The sequence below is a fragment of the Scyliorhinus canicula genome, chromosome 2 (genome assembly GCF_902713615.1).
Source record: "Scyliorhinus canicula chromosome 2, sScyCan1.1, whole genome shotgun sequence".
Lineage (NCBI taxonomy): Eukaryota > Metazoa > Chordata > Chondrichthyes > Carcharhiniformes > Scyliorhinidae > Scyliorhinus > Scyliorhinus canicula.
Genome location: NC_052147.1, coordinates 244,296,602 through 244,320,213, shown reverse-complemented (window position 1 = coordinate 244,320,213; position 23,612 = coordinate 244,296,602). Strand labels below are relative to the sequence as shown.

Here is a 23,612-nt window from a genome sequence, read left to right as displayed (position 1 = left end):
ATGCAATGCGGAGCTTATCGCAGAGTGGGTTGTCATCATCCTCCATCCCATGGCCCAGACCCGCTGTTACTGTCAACCCAGGGCCCACACCCCGTAGTGCGCCAAGTATGTATTGCGGAAGTGGTTGCAGGCACAGGTGGGGGGGGGGGGGGGGGATGCAGTGTCCATGTCCCTGCCGCAACTCCCCCCCCCCCCCCCACCAGTTGGTGAACCTGGAGGAGATCAGAGTGACCCTTGAGCATTGGCCTGGCGCACACATTGTCCTGCTTCCCATGCCTGCCTGGGTCCCATATCCTGTCCATCCTTCCCCCTCCCCCACATCCTTCTCATCAGACGAGACCTGGTGTTCATCCTCCTCCAGCATGTCGTCCCTCTGCTGCACAATGTTGTGGAGGACACATCAGACCACCACGATGCGGACGACCCTCTCAGCGTCATACTGGAGGACCTCTGCGGAGCAGTCCAGGCACCTAAACCGCATCTTCAGGAGGCCGAAGCACCGCTCGATCCTACCCCTGGTCGCTGCATGGGTGTCGCTGTAGCGGGTCTCAGCGTTGATCTGTGGCCTCCAGACAGCTGTTATCAGCCATGATCGGAGTGGATAGACCGTGTCACCCAGAAGCTAGTCCCCAGTGGTGCCGCGAACATGTCAGGAATCATCGAGTGTGCCAGGATGAAGGCATGGTACACACTGCCTGAATATCGGGTGCAGATTTGTAGGATGCACAGCTGATGATCTGGTATCTGCTGCATGTTCAACACCCCTTTCGATTTGTGCCGAGGAGCCGTGAGCTGCAGGTGCTCGTGAAGTGCATGCATCCCCTTGATCACCCCCTCAACCCAGGTCATCCCGTTGATGGCGGCGAACCCTGCTGCCCAGGAATCCTGGTGGGCTCGGTCCACATTAAAGTTGATGTATAGAGCCGCCTGAGCGTATAGGACCTACGTGACGGCACGGATGCACCTGTGCACTGAGGTCTGTGAGATCCTGGACAGGTCCACACTCAGCACCTGAAAGGAACATGTGACTTAAACGTTCAGGGCGACCGTCACCTTGACATCCACCAGTAGCAGGTGACTCTCCCCCCGCCCCCCCCCCCCCCCCCCCACCCCACCCCACCACCCCATTCCCCAACGGTGCCAGGTGTTCCATATGTTGCACTGTCTCCCTGCTCAGCCAGAATCTTGAACAGCATGCCCGATCTGGCAGGTCCACGAATAGCAGACGCTGCCAGTACACACGAGGCTTCATGCCACACCTCCTTGGCACCTCCTCCTCCACTTCCTCTCGGCCTATTGGGCCGCTGTCTCCCCATTCTGAGTGGCTGCTTCCTGTCCCTCTGATGCACGCTCCACTGCTGCACACTCCACTGCTGCACTGACTCCTCCTCGAGCAGCTCCAGCTCATAAAGCCGCAGGGCATCCCCCAGGAATGCGACGACTAGTAGGGAGGCCACCATTGCTGGTTGAATTCCAATATACATTGTCTGCAGGGGGTGAAAGGCCAACATGTTAGCAGGATGCATACCCGCGTGCACAACCAGGTCCACTGGGTTACATGATGGTCCTGGTAGGCACCGCGGGCTCTGCCCCCACATGCTCCCTCCATCTCTGCACCCCTGGCCCGTCATTACCCAGCACTGTGGGGTCCTCTACCCTGCTGCAAGGGGTACCGTTGGCTGCTACTGGCCTTGCCAGCAGCACGCTCCATGGCTCCACCCCCCCCCCCCCCCCCCCCCCCCCCGTAGGGCTAGAATGGCCATTGCCCTTGGGTGGGCCGCTGGCTGGTGCCCTGCTGGCTGGTGCAGCCAGGTGCGGGGGAATATGGTGGAAGATGGCGTACAGGGGTGTGGGCACCCATACGGCCGGTGTCACTCTGCAGAACCTGGGGCCAAAGGGAGTGGTCAGTGGGGTGTGAAGCAAATGGTTGCCTTGCAGGCCGTGGCAATGGTGGTCCGTGCCTGGACAGTGCCCCAGTCCCGTGGGGGAGGGGGGGGGTCACCTGGCCACTTGCCATGTTACCCAGTCACCCCACACTCCCCCAAGGCCCTGACAGGAACCCCCCACCCCCAGCCCAGCCAGTGTCCGGCCTGGCAGCCAGCAGTTAGTTGCTCCTCTCTGTGTCCTACCTCCTCTCTCACTCCCTCATTGGCCACAACGTCCGTTTTGCAATTTTAAAAACACAAGTGAACCTTGCCCTCGGCAACTCGGCCCATCGGAGACAGAGAATGGGGGAGATCCCAGAAAATACCAGGTCAGGCCCGTTAATGATACGCAAATGGTGTTCACTGGACATATGTTCTGAGCACATTGACGATGCTGTCAAGGTGAGAGAGAATCGCAATTTGGCATTTAAATTGGCGCCCGCTGTGATTTTGGCGTTGAACCAATTCTCCGCCCAATCGTCTTTCACAATTTTGCCGTCAGCCAACGGAGAATCCCTCCGCAGATCGATCTGATTATCCCTCACAGCAGAGAAAATAGAAATATAAAATTAGCTCTGTTGATCCGAAAGCAATCAACTTAAAATAACTTGGAAAATATTTGATAGACATGTACATCTAAATGCCCAGCTGAGAAGAATACTTGGCTGACATACAGCTTCGCTTATCATAAAAGTTTGCACTTTGTGGTGAGCCTTAATTTATTCCTGGATCTATTGACCTTAAAAATATTTGACAATGCATAATTATATCCAAAGTTCAAATCCCAGTATCTCAACTGGCATTTAAACTTTTCATTCGCACATCATCCCTGATGATCCATTTTGAGTACTTCTGCTGTCTTGGTGATGAGACAGATAACTAATTGGTCAGGGTGTTAATTATTTCAACCCGCCACTTTCCATTTTACTGAAAAGCATATTAGAACAGCTTTACAGCTAATTGACTGCGAATTCCCAGTTCACCATTCCTTTTGTGTCTCAGAGCTGATTTGGGGTCTGATAGGCTTGAAACCAAAGGGTCTCAATTTATTAGCTGTGAAAAAAGGGGGAAAAAAATCATTTATGACTTCAACATCTACCAAAGTACTTTGGAGCCAATTCACTCTTGAACAGTAATCTGAGGACATCAACTACGTTGGGCAGAATTTTGCACAGTGCTGGTAGAGCTCTCCAGATGCACAGCTGAGTTTTCTCTCCAGATTCTGTGGCACTCTGTCCACAGAAAGTCTGAAGATGTGATTTTCACTACCACACCGGGAAGGGCCGGGCCTGCTGGATCCCCACAAAGATCAGGGCATCATCTTTAAATATAATATAATGTAATATATTGTGGTAGTCACCACTAGTGGCATATTATATGTATTATGGCACTGCCCGTATATTAAAGGTACAATGGTAAATCCCAACCAGCAGGCTCTGCCCAGCAGGCGGCGTATAAAAGTGTGTGCACTCTGGCGCTGCACCCACTCTGGTTCCAGCTACAGGAGGCACAATATCTTGCTCAATAAAGCCTCGATTGTTCCACCGTTCTCGTCTTGTGGTAATTGACAGTGCATCATGTATAATCTCTATTATTATTACATTATCACTTCAATGAAGTTGCTGTGAAAATCCCCTAGTCATCACAATCCGGAGCCTGTTCAGGTACACTGAGGGAGAATTCAGAATGTCCAATTCACCTAACAGCACGTCTTTCGTGACTTGTGGGAGGAAAACGGAGCACCCGGAGGAAATCCACGCAGACACGGAGAGAACATGCAGACTCCGCACAGGCAGTCACCCAAGCCGGGAAACAAACCTGGGACCGTGGCACTGTGAAGCGACAGTGCTAACCACTGTTCTACCATGCCACCCCTATCTGTGCTCAATGGATTACTCTCCCCCACCCACTCCAAGATGAGGGGGAATAGGGAGACTCCACCCCCCTCTCAGGCAGCACTCCCATGGATAGGGAGGCCCCCTCCTCCACAAGCAGCGGATCACCCTGCCCCAGTGCAGCAAATCCCCCCACCTCCCAAAAGCACCAGGACAAGCCCCTGCCTTTACATAAGTGGAACCCCCCCCCACCATGGAGCTCCTCAGAGGGCCCGTCCTTGGCAGTGCCCCATGGCAGTTCCTCATGGCAATGCCATTCTGGCAGATACAAGTTGGCACCACCAGGTGCGGCACCAAGGCACTGTCCTTGCCCCATCCCCCCCCCCCCCCCCCCAAAGTTGCGCACCCAATAGGTTCCTTGACTGTTTTACATTTTGCTAATGCAGTTGTAAACCTCGCTGACCTGGGAAATTCTTTAAGTGTGGAAGCCTTCAAAGCATATTTAAATTCATTAAAATGTATTTAACTGAGGTTCCTGTCCAAACTTCCGTACATCATCAGCGAGAGGCGGCGAAAATCTGAGAATGAGATCTGGCTGTTGAGGTCCTCATTTCTGGCCAGATTTTCCAAAGGCATCAATCACCATTTTCCCCAGCAGAAATTCGCAGCCACAATGCCAATACAGGTCATTTCATCAACTCTTAAAATGAAAGCTTTTAATTTATTTAGAATGTACCATCCCTAATTACCCTTCAGAAGGTGGTGGTGAGCTGCCTCCTTGCATCACTGCAGTCCATGAGGTGTAGGTGCACCCACTGTGCTGATAGGGAGGGAGTTCCAGGATTCTGACTCAGCAACGGTGAAATAACGGCGCTATATTTCCAAGTCAGGGTAGTGAGTGGCTTGGAGGGGAACTTCTAACTGGTGGGGTTCCCAGGTATCTGCTGCCCTTGTCCTTCGAAGTGTAATAATTGGAGGTTTGGAAGGTGCTGCCGAAGAACCCTTGGGGAGTTTCTGCAGTGCATCTTGTAGATGGTACACATGGCTGCCAGTGTGCATCAGTGGGAGAGGCACTGGATGTTTGTGGATGGGACGGCAATAAAGCGAGCTACTTTGTCTTGGATGGTGTTGAGTTTCTCGAGTTTTGTTGGAGCTGCACTCATACAGGCAAGTAGAGAGTAATCTTACATGTGTGACTTGTGCCTTGTACGTGGTGGACAGGCTTTGGGGAGTCTGGAGATGAATTACTCACCACAGGATTCTGAGCCTCTAACGTACTCTTTCCATAGAATCCCTACAGTGCAGGAGGAGGCCATTCTGCCCATCGAGTCTGCACTGAATCTCTGAAAGAGCACCTTCCTAAGTCCACTCCCCCACCTTATCCCCGCAACCCAGTCACTCCATCCAAACTTTTGGACACTAAGGGGTAATTTAGCATGGCCAGTCCACCTAACCTGCACATCTTTGAACTATGGGAGGAAACTGGAGCACCCAGAGGATTTTGTCCCACTGAGACACAAGGAGAACATATAAACTCCACACAGTCATTCAATGCCGCAATTGAACCCAGGTTCCTGGTGCTGTGAGGCAGCAGTGCTAAACACTGTGCCACCCCTCCACCTAGCATAACCACCATAGCCACAGTATTTATTTGGCTGGCTACAATAGCCACAACATTTATATGGCTAGTCCAGTTCAATTTCTGGGCAATGGTAACCCCAGGATGTTGATAGTGGGGGATTCAATGAAGCTAATGTCATGGAATGTCATGGGGTGATGGTTTAACCCTCTCTTATTAGAGATGGTTATTGCCTGGCACTTGTGTGGTTTGAATGTTACTTGCCACTTGTCAGCCCAAGCCTGGATATTGCCCAGGTCTTGCTACATTTTCACGTGGACTGCTTCAATATCTGAGGAGTTGTGAATGGTACTGAACATTGTGTAGTCATCAGTGAGCATCCCCATATCTGACCTTAGGTTGGAAGCAAGGACATTGATGAAACAGCTAAAGATGGTTGGGCCTAAGATGCTAGGCTGAGGAACTCCTGCAGTGATGCCCCAGGACTGAGATGACTGGCCTCCAACAACCACAACCATCTTCCTTTGTGCCAGATATGACCCAAACCCACAGAGATGTTTTTCCTCTGAGTCCCATTGACTCCAGTTTTGCTCGGGCTCCTTGATACCACACTCGGTCAAATGTTGCCCTGATGTCACTCTCACCTCACCTCTGGAATTCAGCTCTTTTGTCTATGGTTGAACCAAGGCTGTAATGAGGTCAGGAGCTGAGTAAGTGCCGCTTGATTGCATTGTTGATGAAACTTTCCATTACTTTACTGATGATTGAGAGTAGACTGATCAGGTGGTAGTTGGCTAGGTTGGATTTGTCCTGCTTTTTGTCTACACCACATACCGGGGCAATATTCCACATTGCCGGGTAGATGTCAGTGATGTACTGGAACAGCTTGACTCAGGGCGTGACAGTACTATTGCCGGTATATTGTCAGGGTCCACAGCCTTTGCAGTACCCAGTGCCTTCAGCCCTTTCTTGATATCATGTGGAGTGAATCGTATTGGCCGAAGACTGACATCTGTGGTGCTGGGGGACTTCTGGAGGTGGCCAAGTTGGATTATCGATCGGTACTTCTGAATGAAGATTATTGCGAATGGTCCATTCCTGACTTTTGCACAGATTTGCTGGGGCCGATGGTGAATGACCCCCCCCCCCCCCCCCCCCCCCCCCCGGCCCACCAATGGTGACTCCCCCGCAGCAGGTTCCCCGGTGGCGGGTGGTAAGGGCCACGCAAAACACCATAGACATGGCAGAACCGCAAGACCCTGCTGCCGGCCAACAGTGAGCTTCCTCAGTGTGGTGGAGGAGGGGCAGACAATTCATCCATTCTTGTTTGTAGGATTCTGCTGTGCATGCATTTACTTCCATGTTTGCGATAACAACTGTGACTATTCTTCAAACTTACTATAAAGCACTTTGCAATGTCCAAAGATTATGAATGGGGAGGTGGTGGCATAGTGGTATTGTCGCTGGACCGATGATATAGAGACCCATGGTAATACTCTGGGGACATGGGATCCTGCCACAGCCAGGTGGTGGAAATTGAATTGAATAAATATCTGGAATTAAAAGTCTAACGAGGACCATGAAGCCATTGTTGATTGTTGTTAAAAATCCAGCTAATGTCCTTTAGGGAAGGAAATCTGCAGTCCTGGCCTACATATGACACAGTAATGTGGTTGACTCTTAAATGCCCTCTGAAATGGCTCAGCAAGCCACTCAGTTATATCAAAGTCAATAAAAAGATGAGGGACTTCAATGTCCATTGTTTATAGTGGCTCGGTAGCAGCAGTACTGACCAAGCTGGCCAAGTCTTAAAGGTTATAGCCTTTATCATTGAGGGTCAGGATATTTATGGAGCCTCCTCCTCCAGTGAGTTGTTCAATTGTCCACCACCATTCACAACTGGATAGAGCAGGGCTTAGATCTGATCTGTTGGTTATGGGATCGCTTTGCTCTGTCAATCACTTCTTACTTATGTTGTTTGGCATTGCAAGTGGTCCTGTGTTGTAGCTTAGCAGGTTGATTCCTCATTTTTAGATTTGCCTGGTGCTGTTCCTGACAGGGCCTCCTGCATTCTTCATTGAACCACGGTTGATCTTGTGGCTTGGTGGTAATGGTAGAGTAGGGGATATGTCACACAACATGATGGAGGATATCCTCACCGTGAAGAAGGGACTTTATCTCCACAAGGACTGTGCAGTGGCCACATCTATCAATCCTGTCACGGATATGTGCATCTGCAGCAGGCAGGTGTGGCTAAGGTCGAGTATGTTTTTCCCTCCTCTTGGTTCCCTCACCACCTGTCACCGACACAGTCTAGCAGCTATAACCTTTAAGACTTGATACAGACTGCAAGATTAGTTTGATCATTTTATATTTTTTAGGAATCTATGTTACCCATACAATAGAAATGACTGAAATCTGACTTACCCTCAACCACTTTGTGATTTGTTCTTGGTAGCATTAACATAAGTATGCGAATAATGCAGAATTACTGCTGCACAAGTTAGTCATTTATTACTGTTGGTCCCTGTGATTGACGAGCTGGATAACTGGAAATGACAATGCACATGAAGTTTGTTGACAAATTATCATGTTTGCAAGCTTTTCGCAATTGAGTTGTCATTAACAAGTTATAGTATGATACCAAGGGAAAACTACTGCAGTCAAGATTGCAATTCAAGTTAAGGTGCGAAAGGATTCCAGGTTGTTTATATATTTGAAGCTGAGGCTTCAATTGTCCACTTTGATTCAAAGTGCATGACATTGGTTACTGTCACCTCAGACAGGCTGTTCTAAGATTGTGCGAATTATGTTATTAATATTGCAGATGTAATTTGCAGAGTACACAGTTCAACATTGTCATTCAAAAGATTCTGATCAAAAAGGTGCTTCAGTACTCTCTATAGTTCTAGATTAATTTATCTAGCTTACTTATTTTGCGCATAATCGGGCAGCACAGTAGCACAGTGGTTAGCACAGCTGCTTCACAGCTCCAGAGTCCCAGGTTCGATTCCCGGCTTGGGTCACTGTCTGTGCGGAGCCTGCACGTTCTCCCGGTGTCTGCGTGGGTGTCCTCCGGGTGCTCCGGTTTCCTCCCATGGTCCAAAAATGTGCAGATTAGGTGGATTGGCCATGCTAAATTGCCCTTAGTGCTCTAAAAGGTTGGGTGGGGTTACTGGGTTATGGGGATAGGGTGGAAGTGTGGGCTTGGGTCGGGTGCTCTTTCCAAGAGCTTGTGCAGACTCGCTGGGCTGAATGGCCTCCTTCTGCACTGTAAATTCTATGATTCTATGAGTAGTTGGTACATTTTTAGACAGGCATGGACAAATTGCAAATTATCATGACAAATGTCCAGTGATTTTATTACAATTGTTGATCACAACTATGGGAATCATTGCAAATCAACTAAAAGAAGGATCCTTGTGGTTTACGTCCATGCATGAGCAGACAAAGAGGAAAAAATTAACATAACCTGCCCTTGCCAGCTGCGCACTATAAAAAAAAATTGGATAGCAATGTGATTTCCTGGCAGTAATTCCATCCCAGGATTCAAAACATTGTCTGAGTTTCCTTCTGGTGCTTTTGTGTAACATCTGAATCCTTCAATGAATGGGCTGCCTGGTAATCACTTCCAGATGTCAATTACTGTCTCCATTTTATTTCCATTCACTTTCCTGGGACCAATCATTAGAAATGACAATTATTCATTCACTGATAATAATAATAATAATAATTGCTTATTGTCACAAGTAGGCTTCAATGAAGTTACTGTGAAAAGCCCCTCGTCACCACATTCCGGCGCCTGTTTGGAGAGGCCCGTACGGAAACTTAACCCACGCTGCTGGACTTGTTCTGAATTAAAAATCAGCTGTTTAGCCCACCGTGTTAAACCAACCCCTTGTGACATGTCATCACAACGTTGAAGTAGCATCACAGAATTCCGAGGAACTTGCTTATCCTTGTTGTTCACACATTTATTGCATATTATTGAGGTTGGTTAAAACATGTCCTCAATGTAACTTTGAGAATCATGTATCATGTGTTACAGTTCACTTCAGTAGTTGCCTTGTAGAATTTTCTACTTCATTCTGAAAAGGACATGAGAAGAGAATAAAAATATTTCCTTGCTGGATTCAACTAAAGTATTTCAGCCCTCGTTTTGCCACACCGAACTTTTTGGACTTCTTTGTTCTGTCACAGGAAAATGAAGGAAAGGGGAAAGGTGCCACACATGGAATAATAGCCCTGTCCATGAACGATCATAGACCTCTTTTCATGCACGGTACCACGGTGGTTAACACTGTTGCTTCACAGCGCCAGGGTCCCAGGTTTGATTCCTGCTTGGGTCACTGTCTGTGCGGAGTCTGCACGTTCTCCCTGCTGTCTGTGTGGATTTCCTCCGGGTGCTCCGGTTTTCTCCCATAAGTCCCGAAAGATGTGCTTGTTAGGTGAATTGGACCTTCTGAATTCTCCCTCAGTGTACCTGAACAGGTGCCGGAGTGTGGCGACTAGGGGGTTTTCACAGTAACTTCATTGCAGTGTCAATGTAAGCCTACTTGTGACAGTAATAAAGATTATTATGCGGTGTCTCTGTTCTGTAGGAAGTTATTTCACTGGAGTCTTACTATGTATTGATCTATTTATTATCTGGTGGAGTTCATGTGCTGTTAACTTTTGCATTGGAGTATCTCCCTGCAAGTGTGAAGTGAAGAAGATTCAGCCAAATTATTTTCCAAATAGTTAATTTTGCTGGGCTGATATGATTTCTGCAGTCTTCTTCAAGCAATATTCGATGTGTCAATAATTCGCAGATTATGCTATTAATGCGGGCGGCACGGTAGCACAGTGGGTGGCACTGTTGCTTCACAGTTCCAGGGATCCAGGTTCGATTCCCGGCTTGGGTGACTGTCTGTGTGGAGTCTGCATCTTCTCCCCGTGTCTGCGTGGGTTTCCTTTGGGTGCTCCAGTTTCCTCCCACAAATCCCGAAGTACGTGCTGTTAGGTAATTTAGACATCCTGAATTCTCCCTCATGTACCCGAACAGGCTGGCGACTAGGGGTATTTCACAGTAACTTCTTTTTTAAAAATAAAATTAGGGTACCCAATTCATTTTTTCCAATGAAGGGGCAATTTAGCGTGGCCAATCCACCGAGCCTGCACATCTTTGGATTGTGGGGGTGAAACCCATGCAAACACAGGGAGAATGTGCAAATTCCACATGGACAGTGACCCAGAGCCGGAATCGAAACTGGGACCTCAGTGCCGTGAGGCAGCATGGCTAACCCACTGCGCCACCGTGCTGCCCTTTCCCAGTAACTTAATTGCAGCGTTAATGTATGCCTACTTGTGACAATAAAGGTTCTTATTATTATTATGGGTCTAATTTGCTAAGTGTACAGAGTGTATTGAGTATAGCTCAAAAGATTCTGAGCACAAAACGTACCTTCATACGTCAAAACAACATCTCTGCATGTACAGAGTATTCATTTGACTTGCTTTTATTAAGAACTCATAGCTGGTAGAATTTTTGGTGTTTGGAAATTAACTTACTTATTGTACAAATTCCAATGGTTCCTTTGGTACAGCCTTAAGATTCTCTTCCGAGGACCTGGATTTGAATTCCAACCTTGGTCTATCTAACATTTAGCAGATAATTTTGAAGTCTGTATTATCGATTTGCAGCCTTGTCTACCTCCAGCACAAAGTGGGACATTTAGATGTGCTGCTCTCAATTTTCTGACAACTCATACTAATCACGAGCAATGCATACCTAATTGGAACCCAGTAACGGGAGAGAGTAAGCCTGTTCCAGCTTTCAATTAGATTGTGGCTAACCTGGATCTCAACTCCATTTACTTACCTTGGTTTCATATCCCCCAGTACCTGACCTAACAAAAAATTCCAATATCCGATGCCAAAGCAACATAGTCATCTTTCAACTCAGCTTGACTGGGTTTCAGCACAACAGTAAGAAAATGAAACCATTAGCGATGCTATTTATATTGCACATTATGCTAAAAAAAAAACTATAAATGTTTGCCAGTGCATTACAGGTCACTAATTTAATCAAGCAGTACTGCTTAGATTCATGAATTGCTGAAGTTTCATTGTCAATCCACTTGTTAAAATGACTGCTTTGAGCATTGCTAACCGTCTATTATATTCTTTATAGATTATTGTACAATATTTCTCTGATCTGTAATATATTATGTCTGTGAAAATCTATGCTGTGTGTTTCTCACATAACTACCTTATCTGAACTCGAGAATACTTTAACAGGATGCAAAAGCTGAAGATCTGTAAATTTTCAATTATGGGCCTTTCTGAAACAGATTTGTGATGAGCAAACAATTCTGAAGCATGCCCACTCCTGTAACATTAAAAATAAGAACATATCCTATTCTTTGTTTAAATCCCAACATAGGCAGCTATTCTTTATATTAATGCTTTGAAAATGGAAAAGTGTAGAAAGCAGCAACAGATAGACATATCCATTACATATCTTAATTCACCTCTCACAAATTGCTCTTAGTGAGCAATGACATGACAGTGAATTAGTTCAGTTGCGCTTTAAGTTCTATGGAAAGCCATACGCAACTGGAATAAGCAGAGCGTCACATCTGAATAGTGAGGTTGGGATAGTTGACATTGAAATGAAAAATGAAATGAAATGAAAATCGCTTATTGTCACAAGTAGGCTTCAGTTAAGTTACTGTGAAAAGCCCCTAGTCGCCACATTCTGGCGCCTGTCCGGGGAGGCTGGTACGGGAATCGAACCGTGCTGCTGACCTGCTTGGTCTGCTTTAAAAGCCAGCGATTTAGCTCAGTGAGCTAAACCAGCCCCTATTGGGTTGAAAGCTTACTGTAATGAATGAATTGAAGGCCATCTCACTTTCCCAAGTAAATATTCCCCATATAGTCCTTCAGCACGAGCACGCAGCTTGTAAATGTAGGCCAACCTGGGATCCAATTACGATAATTCTCTCCCAAGCTGCTTTTAATGCCTGCTTTATGAGATTCTGACTGAAGGTACACTTTTATGAAGCAGGGATAGTAGCCTATCAGTTTTCCTTAGTGTTACAAACATGCAATTATGATAGTAGAAGTTTTAAGGACAACTATTTTAAAGATACATTTCTGATTGCAAACCTTTACATACAGTTTAAAAGCCTTTTTACAAATGGAGATATGGACAAACACATGGTACCTGCATTTGTTCATTCATTGAACAAGACTCATATCTGTATTTGTTCATACATTGAAGAGACTCATATCTTGAGAGCTAACTATGAAGAGTCTCTTTCATGACGTCTAATGAAATTTTGAGGTGTGAAAAACCCTTTTACTTCTCAAGGAAGAGGAGGCAGGAAGGGACTTCACAGAACGTCAACATAATTAACTTTTTTGCCTGGTGAAACAATTATTCCTTGAAAATGAACACACAGCCACGTTTGTGTGTTTGATCTCTCTGAAGGAGGCTGGAATAAATCATCTAGAGAGGCAGGGTGCAGAACTCCCAGGAAGAACTTTGAGAAACATCAGAAAAGGTACTTGGTTAAGGGAGGACAAAAAGGTGCTGAGAAGTTCTGGCCAAAGAGTCCAAGTAATCTGCAAGCACTCTAACTGCAAGATTAGTGAGGAATAGAAAACCTTTCTCTTCAAAACCTGCTGACTTTCTAAGACCACCCCCAAGACAAACTCCCAAATATTCAACTACAGAAACTATCGCAGCTGATGAACACAACTCTTCAACTTCAACGCTTCACTCCAGACAACCAACAATTCACCTGCAAGCTATGGGCATTCACAAATTTTAAAAGGGAACCAAATAGCGACACACACACACACACAATTTCTTAGTTCATGGACTTTGAGGAAAAACCTTTTTATGTGTCATGACATAAGTTCAACCTTAGGTTAATATTTAATATCAGAGCTATGAACCAGCTAATCCCATCCAGTAGGATCATCAACTTTGATGTTCAATCGAAAAAAAAAACTGAAATTCAAATTTGGACATTTTACATGAAATATTAATACTCTGTCATAACAGCGAAAAGGAAAACACAATTCTTGGAAGTAGCACTTCCAAGCTTTCTTAAACACCACAAGCCATATTACCCTTCCTTTCCACGACTCTAGCTGTTTTGCTCATTAGTTTATGATGATTTTGTTCCTGCTTCCAAATTGGATTTAAGCATGAACCTCAACACTGCGAATAAAAAAAATATGAACTAGGGCAGAAAAGATCATTGCAATGGTGAAGCTAATTAAAGTCATGCTAAAATTGATCAGGTGTAAGTTTACTTCAGTTTAGTATTGATATAAATACATTCTTTCACAGCTCTTTTTAATTAATTATATTGGCTTAGGCTCAGTAAAACAGTGAGTCTTATTGGCCTGTTTAACCCTGAGCTATGCTTCAAATGCCGTTTCTTATCCATCACCAAAACAATCTATGTTCACTTCCTTCACTTATGCTTCCAGCCCCATGTTAAATCTCATCAATGTTACATGGTCTTCAATTTCTCCAATACACTACTTTCTGCATCTCAAGTTCTTTATGCATTCTCTAGCTTGCCCAAAGTATCAAAATCCATAGCCTACCCACCAAGCATCCATTTCCTCATCTAGCTCTTTGACCTCAATTGCTTTGATTTTGACATATTCATCATCATTAACAAGTCCCCTCAAATCTTTCTGGTTCTCGATCATCCTTCAGCTTGATATACCAGCTCATATTCTTCCAACCATGGCTTAATGAATGTTTCCACCCCCGTTCACCCAACTATTGGTGCAAAGTCATCAATGTTCATTGCTCTAAACCTCACCAACTTGCAACATTTCTCAACACCTTCAAATCCATCCTCACTGTTCTCTACCACCACAACTTCTAATTACCTCCTGAAATCTTTTAACACCTGCCAAGATATCTCCATTCTGCCGAAGATATTTTGCAATATTATAACCATTGTCTAAGTTCAAGTTGTGTTACAGCCTTGCAAAACTTTCTTTTGAAAATGTACAAGTACTAAAGAATGATTAGCAAGCAGAATTATGTGTAAGTACGAACTATAAATAGTATTTTTTTTTAAACTTTCATATAATTTTTGAAAATAATTAAGGCCAGACATACCTCGGACAAGATGGTAATCCTTCCCCTCCAATATTGCAAGTTTCTTTTTCCTCGAGATTGGGACAATCTTTGCCACCTCCTACAGCTACATGCTTTATAAATCGAATCCTGCTTCTGTACCCCGGAGAATAGTCAGACGATTGACAGGTTTTAGTGCATGAAGTCCATCCAGACCATTCAGAAAATTCACAGTCAGTAGGCATGACACATGATTGGATGATTGCAGGGGTGTCACCATGAATACAAAGGCTGAAGACAAGAAACAATGAGAGAGTACGTCAGGATTAAACAATCTAAATGACTTTCAGTATATTCATGAGACAACAATCCTTAATAAAATATGAAAAGTTACTTATTGTGTATATATATCAGGTCATTGTACAATCTGCTGTGGAGAATTTAACAGTCTTGACTATTACAGCATTTCAAGTTTAGCCATCCCACTTTGTGTTGGACGCTGCGATTGACACATGATTCCAGCCAAGCTCATATCAAAGCTCCAAAACCTAGGACTTGGCTCCCCACTCTGCAACTAGATCCTCGATTTTCTGACCAACAGACCACAATCAGTAAGAATGAATAACAACACCTCCTCCACAATAGTCCTCAATACCGGGACCCTGCAGGCTGCGTACTTAGCCTCCTACTCTACTCCTTGTACACACACGACTGCGTGGCAAAATTTGGTTCCAACTCCATCTACAAGTTTGCTGACGAAACGTCTATAGTAGGCCAGATCTCAAATAATGACGAGTCAGAATACAGGAGGGAGATTGAGAACCTAGTGGAGTGGTGTAGCGACAACACTCTCTCCCCCAATGCCAGCAAAACTAAAGAGCTGGTCATTGATTTCAGGAAGCAAAGTACTGTACGCACCCCTGTCAGCATCAACGGGGCTGAGGTGGAGATGGTTAGCAGTTTCAAATTCCTAGGGGTGCACATCTTCAAAAATATGTCCTGGTCCACTCACGTCGACGCTACCACCAAGAACGCACAACAGCGCCTATACTTCCTCAGGATACTAAGGAAATTCGGCATGTCCACGTTAACCCTTACCAACTTTTACAGATGCACCATGGAAAGCTGCATCACAACCTGGTATGGCAACTGCTCGGCCCAGGGCTGCAAGAAACTTCAGAGAGTCATGAACACCGCCCAATCCATCACACAAACCTGCCTCCCATCCATTGACTCCATCTACACCCCCCGTTACCTGGGGAAAGCGTGCAGCATAATCAAAGATTACTACCACCCGGCTTACCCACTCTTCCAACTTCTTCCATCGGGCAGGATATACAGAAGTCTGAGAACACGCACGAACATGCACGAACAGACTCAAAAACAGCTTCTTCCCCACTATCACCAGACTCCTAAATGACCCCCTTATGGACTGACCTCATCAACACTACACCCTGTATGCTTCATCCGATGCCAATGCTTATGTAGTTACATTGTACATCTTGTGTTGCACTATTATGTATTTTCTTTTATTCCCTTTTCTTCCCATGTACTCAATGATCTGTTGAGCTGCTCGCAGAAAAATACTTTTCACTGTACCTCGGTACACGTGACAATAAACAAATCCAATCCAATCGATTTCCAGGCTGATATGTTTTCAATAAAACCTTCCTGAAGTGGGAATGGGCAAAGATTGAACATGATGATCGACAAATACATGAAGAAGAAGTTCTAGGATCTCATTGTAAAACTAATGCTAGCTGCGCTCAGTAACTATACCAGCCATTACATAGATTTTACCAAAAAAGTTGACTTGTAACGTACGATAACGCCACAATCATTGTCTCAACATTCCTGTCATTTCATTCACATAATTTAGAAATTGCAGAAATACAGTAGTATTATTTCATTAATAACCTAATCATTGTGTCAATTAATTATTGTACCAATAAAAGCAATGGACCACGACATTCAGGATTTTGGCGCTGGTGGGAGAAAACAAGGCAAGGAAAATAATGATACTACATTCCCATTGCCAGGATGACATGCTATTTATAGTTCAAATAGTTTAACTACTAACTATAACTGCTAGTTATTGGTGAATGTTTTTCTAAACTTGAAATGCTAATTAACTAACCAAACTACAATAGAGGTGACAGGGCAGGTGATGAAATGAAAATGAAAATCGCTTATTGTCACGAGTAGGCTTCAAATGAAGTTACTGTGAAAAGCCCCTGGTCACCATATTCCGGCGCCTGTATGGGAAGGCTGTTACGGGAATCGAACTGTGCTGCTGGCCTGCTTGGTCTGCTTTCAAAGCCAGCGATTTAGCCCTGTGCTAAACAGCCCCTGTTTGGGGCTGTGTTTCAGCTGTAGCATATAGGAGCTGATGGAAACCGATGTGATTCACGGCAGCTACATTTGCAGTAAGTTTCTACAACTCGAAGAACTTCAGTTCAGATTTGATGAGCTGGAGTCCAAGTTTCAGACATTGTGATGCATTGGGAAGGGGGGCATTTTGTTCTTTGTTCCAAGAGGAAGTCATACCCTGTGGTAGTCACCACTGATGTATTATACTGTATATATGGGTTTTACGGTAAGGCCCCAGCACTACAGGTACGGGGGTAGATCCCTGCCTGCTGGCTCCGCCCAGTAGGCAGAGTATAAATATATGTGCTCTCCATACAGCAGCCATGTAATGAGGTGCAGTGAGGTAATTCGGTGCAGAGTGTAAGGAGGTGCTTTTTAACCCTGGTAAATGACTGGTAAGTAGTTTTTCTTTTCATTGTCTAATTTATTTATTTTTATTTTGAAATTGTTGTTGTATAAGTTTACCTAAGGTTTAAGACATGGCAGGAGATCCCAGACCCGTGTCATGCTCCTCGTGTGCGATGTGGGAACTCAGGGACACGTCCACTGTCCCTGGCTCTTTCACGTGCAAGAAGTGTGTTCAGTTGCAGCTCTTGTTAGACCGCTTGACGGCTCTGGAGCTGCGGATGGACTCACTTTGGAGCATCCGCGATGCTGAGGAGATCGTGGATAGCACGTTTAGCGAGTTGGTCACACCACAGGTGAAAGTTACTGAGGGAGATAGCAAATGGGTGACCAAAAGACAGAGCAAGAGTAGGAAGGCAGTGCAGGTGTCCCCTGCGGTCATCTCCCTGCAAAACAGATATACCGCTTTGGATACTGTTGGGGGAGATGGCTCACCAGGGGAAGGCAGCAGAGGCCAGGTTCATGGCACCGTGGCTGGCTCTGCTGCACAGCAGGGCAGGAAGAAAAATGGCAGGGCTATAGTGATAGGGGACTCGATTGTAAGGGGAATAGATAGGCGGTTCTGTGGACGCAATCGAGACTCCAGGATGGTATGTTGCCTCCCTGGTGCAAGGGTCAAGGATGTCTCAGAGCGGCTGCAGGACATTCTGGGGGGGGGAGGGTGAACACCCAGCTGTCGTGGTGCACATAGGCACCGACGATATAGGTAAAAAACGGGATGAGGTCCTACAAGCGGAATTCAGGGAGTTAGGAGTTAAACTAAAAAGTAGGACCTCAAAGGTAGTAATCTCAGGATTGCTACCAGTGCCACGAGCTAGTCAGAGTAGGAATGTCAGGATAGATAGGATGAATGCGTGGCTCGAGAGATGGTGCAAGAGGGAGGGATTCAAATTCCTGGGGCATTGGGACCGGTTCTGGGGGAGGTGGGACCAGTACAAACCGGACGGTCTGCACCTGGGCAGGACTGGAACCGATGTCCTAGGGGGGTGTTTTCTAGAGCTGTTGGGGAGGGTTTAAACTAATGTGGCTGGGGATGGGAACCTATGTAGGAAGTTGGAAGGTAGTACAACAGGGACAGAAGCAAAAGGAAGTAAGGGGAAAAGTGCAAGGCAGAGAAGACATAGTCAAAAATCTAAAAGGGCGACAGTACAAGGTACAGTGACTGAGGGGAGCTCAGTGAATAGGCCCAGTAATAACAAAAGGAATACAACTGGAGATGTTAAGATTCAAAACAGAGGTAAAAAAACCAACATTAGTGTACTTTACCTGAATGCTCGTAGTATTCGGAATAAAGTAAATGAGTTGATGGCACAAATCATCGTAAATGACTATGATTTAGTGGCCATTATTGAAACATGGTTAAAGGATGGTCACGACTGGGAGTTAAATATCCGAGGGTACAGTAGTCCCCCTTTATAACGCGGGTGTTGGGGTCCAAGACAGCCACCCGCGTTGCATCCGAGCCGCGGATATCCACGATGGGGGTTTTAAATTTATTTAATAATCTATGCTAGCGCTTCCCATTGAGAGTCTACGGGGGGCGGGGGGAGAGGTCAGACCCCCGTAGACTCACAATGGGAAGCGCTAGCATAGATTTTTAAATGAATTTAAAACCCCCATCGTGGATTTAATTAAAACAGTGTCAATTTCAGCGGCCGGCTCACTTTGATCCGGAGAGGGAAGCTGCTCTCTCACTGAAACAATCAGCCGGCCGCTGAAATTGACACTGCCGGCTGCTCTCTCCCTCCAATCCAACTTTTAAGTTTTAATGTTTCTGATTGGAGGGAGAGAGCAGCCAGCAGTGTCAATTTCAGCGGCCGGCTGATTGTTTCAGTGAGAGAGCAGCTTCCCTCTCCGGATCAAAGTGAGCCGGCTGCTGAAATTGACACAACTGACAGTTGGGGTCCATAAGCCCCCCCGCGGTATATCGCGAACCGCGGTATTGCGGAGCGCGGTATAACGGGGGACTACTGTATCAAACTCTTCGGAAGGACAGAGTGGATGGTAAGGGAGGTGGTGTTGCTCTGTTATTTAAGGATGACATCCGGGCAATAGTAAGGGATGACATCGGTGCTATGGAGGATAAGGTTGAATCCATTTGGGTGGAAATCAGGAATAGTAAGGCGAAAAAGTCACTGATAGGAGTAGTCTATCGGCCACCAAATAGTAACGTTATGGTGGGGCAGGCAATAAACAAAGAAATAACTGATGCATGTAGAAATGGTACAGCAGTTATCATGGGGGATTTTAATCTACATGTCGATTGGTTTAACCAGGTCGGTCAAGGCAACCTTGAGGAGGAGTTTATAGAATGTATCCGCGATAGTTTCCTAGAACAGTATGTAATGGAACCTACGAGGGAACAAGCGGTCCTAGATCTTGTCCTGTGTAATGAGACAGGATTGATTCATGATCTCATAGTTAGGGATCCTCTCGGAAGGAGCGATCACAATATGGTGGAATTTAAAATACAGGTGGAGGGTGAGAAAGTAAAATCAAATACTAGTGTTCTGTGTTTAAACAAAGGAGGTTACAAGGGGATGAGAGAAGAACTAGCTAAGGTAGACTGGGAGCTAAGACTTTATGGTGGAACAGTTGAGGAGCAGTGGAGAACCTTCCAAGTGATTTTTCAGTGCTCAGCACAGGTTTATACCAACAAAAAGGAAGGACGGTAGAAAGAGGGAAAATCGACCGTGGATATCTAAGGAAATAAGGGAGAGTATCAAATTGAAGGAAAAAGCATATAAAGTGGCAAAGATTGGTGGGAGACTAGAGGAATGGGAAATCTTTAGGGGGCAACAGAAAGCTACCAAAAAAGCTATAAAGAAGAGTAAGATAGAGTATGAGAGTAAACTTGTTCAGAATATAAAAACAGACAGTAAAAGTTTTTACAAATATATAAAACAAAAAGAGTGGCTAAGGTAAATATTGGTCCTTTAGAGGATGAGAAGGGAGTTTTAATAATGGGAAATGAGGAAATGGCTGAGGAACTGAACAGGTTTTTTGGGTTGGTCTTCACAGTGGAAGACACAAATAACATGCCAGTGACTGATAGAAATGAGGCTATGACAGGTGAGGAACTTGAGAGGATTGTTATCACTAAGGAGGTAGTGATGGGCAAGCTAATGGGGCTAAAGGTAGACAAGTCTCCTGGCCCTGATAGAATGCATCCCAGAGTGCTAAAAGAGATGGCTAGGGAAATTGCAGATGCACGAGTGATAATTTACCAAAATTCACTAGACTCTGGGGTGGTCCCGGTGGATTGGAAATTAGCAAACGTGACACCACTGTTTAAAAAAGGAGGTAGGCAGAAAGCAGGAAATTATAGGCCAGTGAGCTTAACTTCGGTAGTAGGGAAGATGCTGGAATCTATCATCAAGGAAGAAATAGCGAGGCATCTGAATAGAAATTGTCCCATTGGGCAGACGCAGCATGGGTTCATAAAGGGCAGGTCATGCCTAACTAATTTAGTGGAATTTTTTGAGGACATTACCAGTGCAGTTGATAATGGGGAGCCGATGGATGTGGTATACTGAATCTGGATTTCCAGAAAGCCTTTGACAAGGTGCCACACAAAAGGTTGCTGCATAAGATAAAGATGCATGGCATTAAGGGTAAAGTAGTAGCATGGATAGAGGATTGGTTAATTAAAAGAAAGCAAAGAGTGGGGATTAATGGGTGTTTCTCTGGTTGGCAATCAGTAGCTAGTGGTGTCCCTCAGGGATCCGTGTTGGGCCCACAATTGTTCACAATTTACATAGATGATTTGGAGTTGGGGACCAAGGGCAATGTGTCCAAGTTTGCAGGTGACACTAAGATGAGTGGTAAAGCGAAAAGTGCAGAGGATACTGGAAGTCTGCAGAGGGATTTGGATAGGTTAAGTGAATGGGCTAGGGTCTGGCAGATGGAATACAAGGTTGACAAATGTGAGGTTATCCATTTTGGTAGGAATAACAGCAAACGGGATTATTATTTAAACAATAAAATATTAAAGCATGCCGCTGTGCAGAGAGACTTGGGTGTGCTTGTGCATGAGTCACAGAAGGTTGGTTTACAGGTGCAACAGGTGATTAAGAAGGCAAATGGAATTTTGTCCTTCATTGCTAGAGGGATGGAGTTTAAGACTAGGGAGGTTATGTTGCAATTGTATAAGGTGTTAGTGAGGCCACACCTGGAGTATTGTGTTCAGTTTTGGTCTCCTTACTTGAGAAGGGACGTACTGGCACTGGAGGGTGTGCAGAGGAGATTCACTAGGTTAATCCCAGAGCTGAAGGGGTTGGATTATGAGGAGAGGTTGAGTAGACTGGGACTGTACTCATTGGAATTTAGAAGGATGAGGGGGGATCTTATAGAAACATTTAAAATTATGAAGGGAATAGATAGGATAGATGCGGGCAGGTTGTTTCCACTGGCGGGTGAAAGCAGAACTAGGGGACATAGCCTCAAAATAAGGGGAAGTAGATTTAGGACTGAGTTTAGGAGGAACTTCTTCACCCAAAGGGTTGTGAATCTATGGAATTCCTTGCCCAGTGAAGCAGTTGAGGCTCCTTCCTTACATGTTTTTAAAGTAAAGATAGATAGTTTTTTGAAGAAAAAAGGGATTAAGGGTTATGGTGTTCGGGCCGGAAAGTGGAGCTGAGTCCACAAAAGATCAGCCATGATCTAATTGAATGGCGGAGCAGGCTCGAGGGGCCAGATGGCCTACTCCTGCTCCTAGTTCTTATTTCGTCAGCTGCTGTAGGAGGCCACACATCTGAGTAATAAAGCCTCGATTACATTCTACTCATCTCGTCGTAACTGATAGTGCATCAATTAATTACAGAGAGATTTTTCAGAGATGGGCCTCCGCATCAAGCCGGATCGCCTGCAGCTGCAGCCTCAAGCAGAAAACGCCAAAAAGGACTTTGAACTTTGGCTCGCCTGTTTTGAAGCATACATCGGGTCTGTGACAGACCCAATCCCAGAAGCACAGAAGCTCCAGATTCTGTACATGCGGCTGAGTTCCAACATTTTTCCCCTCGTCCAAGATGGGCCAACCTATGCAGAAGCCATTGCACTACTGAAGGAGAATTACGCTCAGTGGACCAACAAAATCTACGCCAGGCATCTCCTATCCACGCGGCACCAACTTCCCAGTGAGTCTGTGGACGATTTCTGGTGTGCCCTGCTCGCCCTAGTGATAGACTGTGACTGCCTGGCCTCTTAGAAGGGGCCACGCTTGACCTCGCGGCAACCAGAAAACTAGCACTCTCACTTACGGTTGCCTCACGCAATGTACAGGCCTATGCCCCCGACTGCGCGCACCCTCCTCCCCCCCCCCCCCCGTGGACCCTGCCGACGGCCACCCCATCATGGACCCCCATCAGTGACCGCCCACAGCTAACCCCACGCCTGCGCAGCACGGCAGCCAACCAACCCCGGGGGACCCAAATGCTACTTCGGCGGACAGTCAAAACAACCCCGGCAGCGCTGCCCGGCATGGAGCGTGCTCTGCAATGCCTGTGGCAAGAAGGGACATTTCACTGCAGTGTGCCACACCTGCTCAATCACCGCTATTGTCCCGGAACCCCCCACGTACGGCCAGTGGGCGCCGCCATCTTGCTCTACTCACTACATGTGCGGCCCGTGGGCACCACTATCTTGCCTGCCTCAGAACCAATGGCCGCCACCATCTTGCCTGCCCCAGGACACGTGCGGCCCGAGGGCGCTGCCATCTTGCCTGCCCCAGAACACGTGCACCTCATCAGGCCACTCATCAGCTGCAACCGCCGATGACCGGCTGCGTCTATCCTCGGTCACGATTGACCAGTCTCGACCGCACAACCTTGCGACCGCTTCAACAAAGGTGAAGGTCAATGGGCATGAGATATCCTGCCTTCTGGACTCCGGGAGCACTGAGAGCTTTATCCACCCAGATACAGTGAGGCGCTGCTCCCTCGCGGTATACCCAGCGAACCAGAGAATCTCCCTGGCCTCCGGATCCCACTCCATGGCGATCCGGGGGTACTTCATCGCCACCCTCACTGTCCAGGGCATCGAGTTCAGCGGCTTGCGCCCCACTTCCTCCCCAACCTCTGCAATGCCTTGCTACTCGGCCGGGACTTCCAGTGCAACCTCCAGAGCCTGACCCTGAAATTTGGCGGGCCCTTACCACCCCTTACCGTTTGCGGCCTCGCGGCCGTTAAGGTCGACCCACCTTCCCTTTTTGCAAACCTAACCCCGGATTGCAAACCCGCCGCCACCAGGAGCAGACGGTACAGTGCCGAGGACAGGACCTTCATCAGGTCTAAGGTCCGGGGGGTAGAGATAACCCCGGTAACTATAGACCAGTGAGCCTTACTTCTGTTGTGGGAAAAGTCTTGGGAACGGTTTATAAGAGATAGGATGTATAATCATCTGGAAAG

At 46.3% G+C, this 23,612-nt stretch overlaps 1 protein-coding gene across 5 annotated transcripts in view; it reads right to left on the bottom strand.

Moving 5' to 3' along the window:
• thsd7ba (thrombospondin, type I, domain containing 7Ba) overlaps positions 1-23,612 on the bottom strand; it is a 1,373,128-nt gene that overhangs the window by 806,440 nt on the left and 543,076 nt on the right. For all 5 annotated transcript variants that reach the window (XM_038789927.1, XM_038789926.1, XM_038789930.1 and 2 more), the window contains one exon: positions 14,476-14,724. In XM_038789927.1, the coding sequence (XP_038645855.1) occupies positions 14,476-14,724 (249 nt within the window). The remainder of the gene's footprint in view (positions 1-14,475; positions 14,725-23,612) is intronic.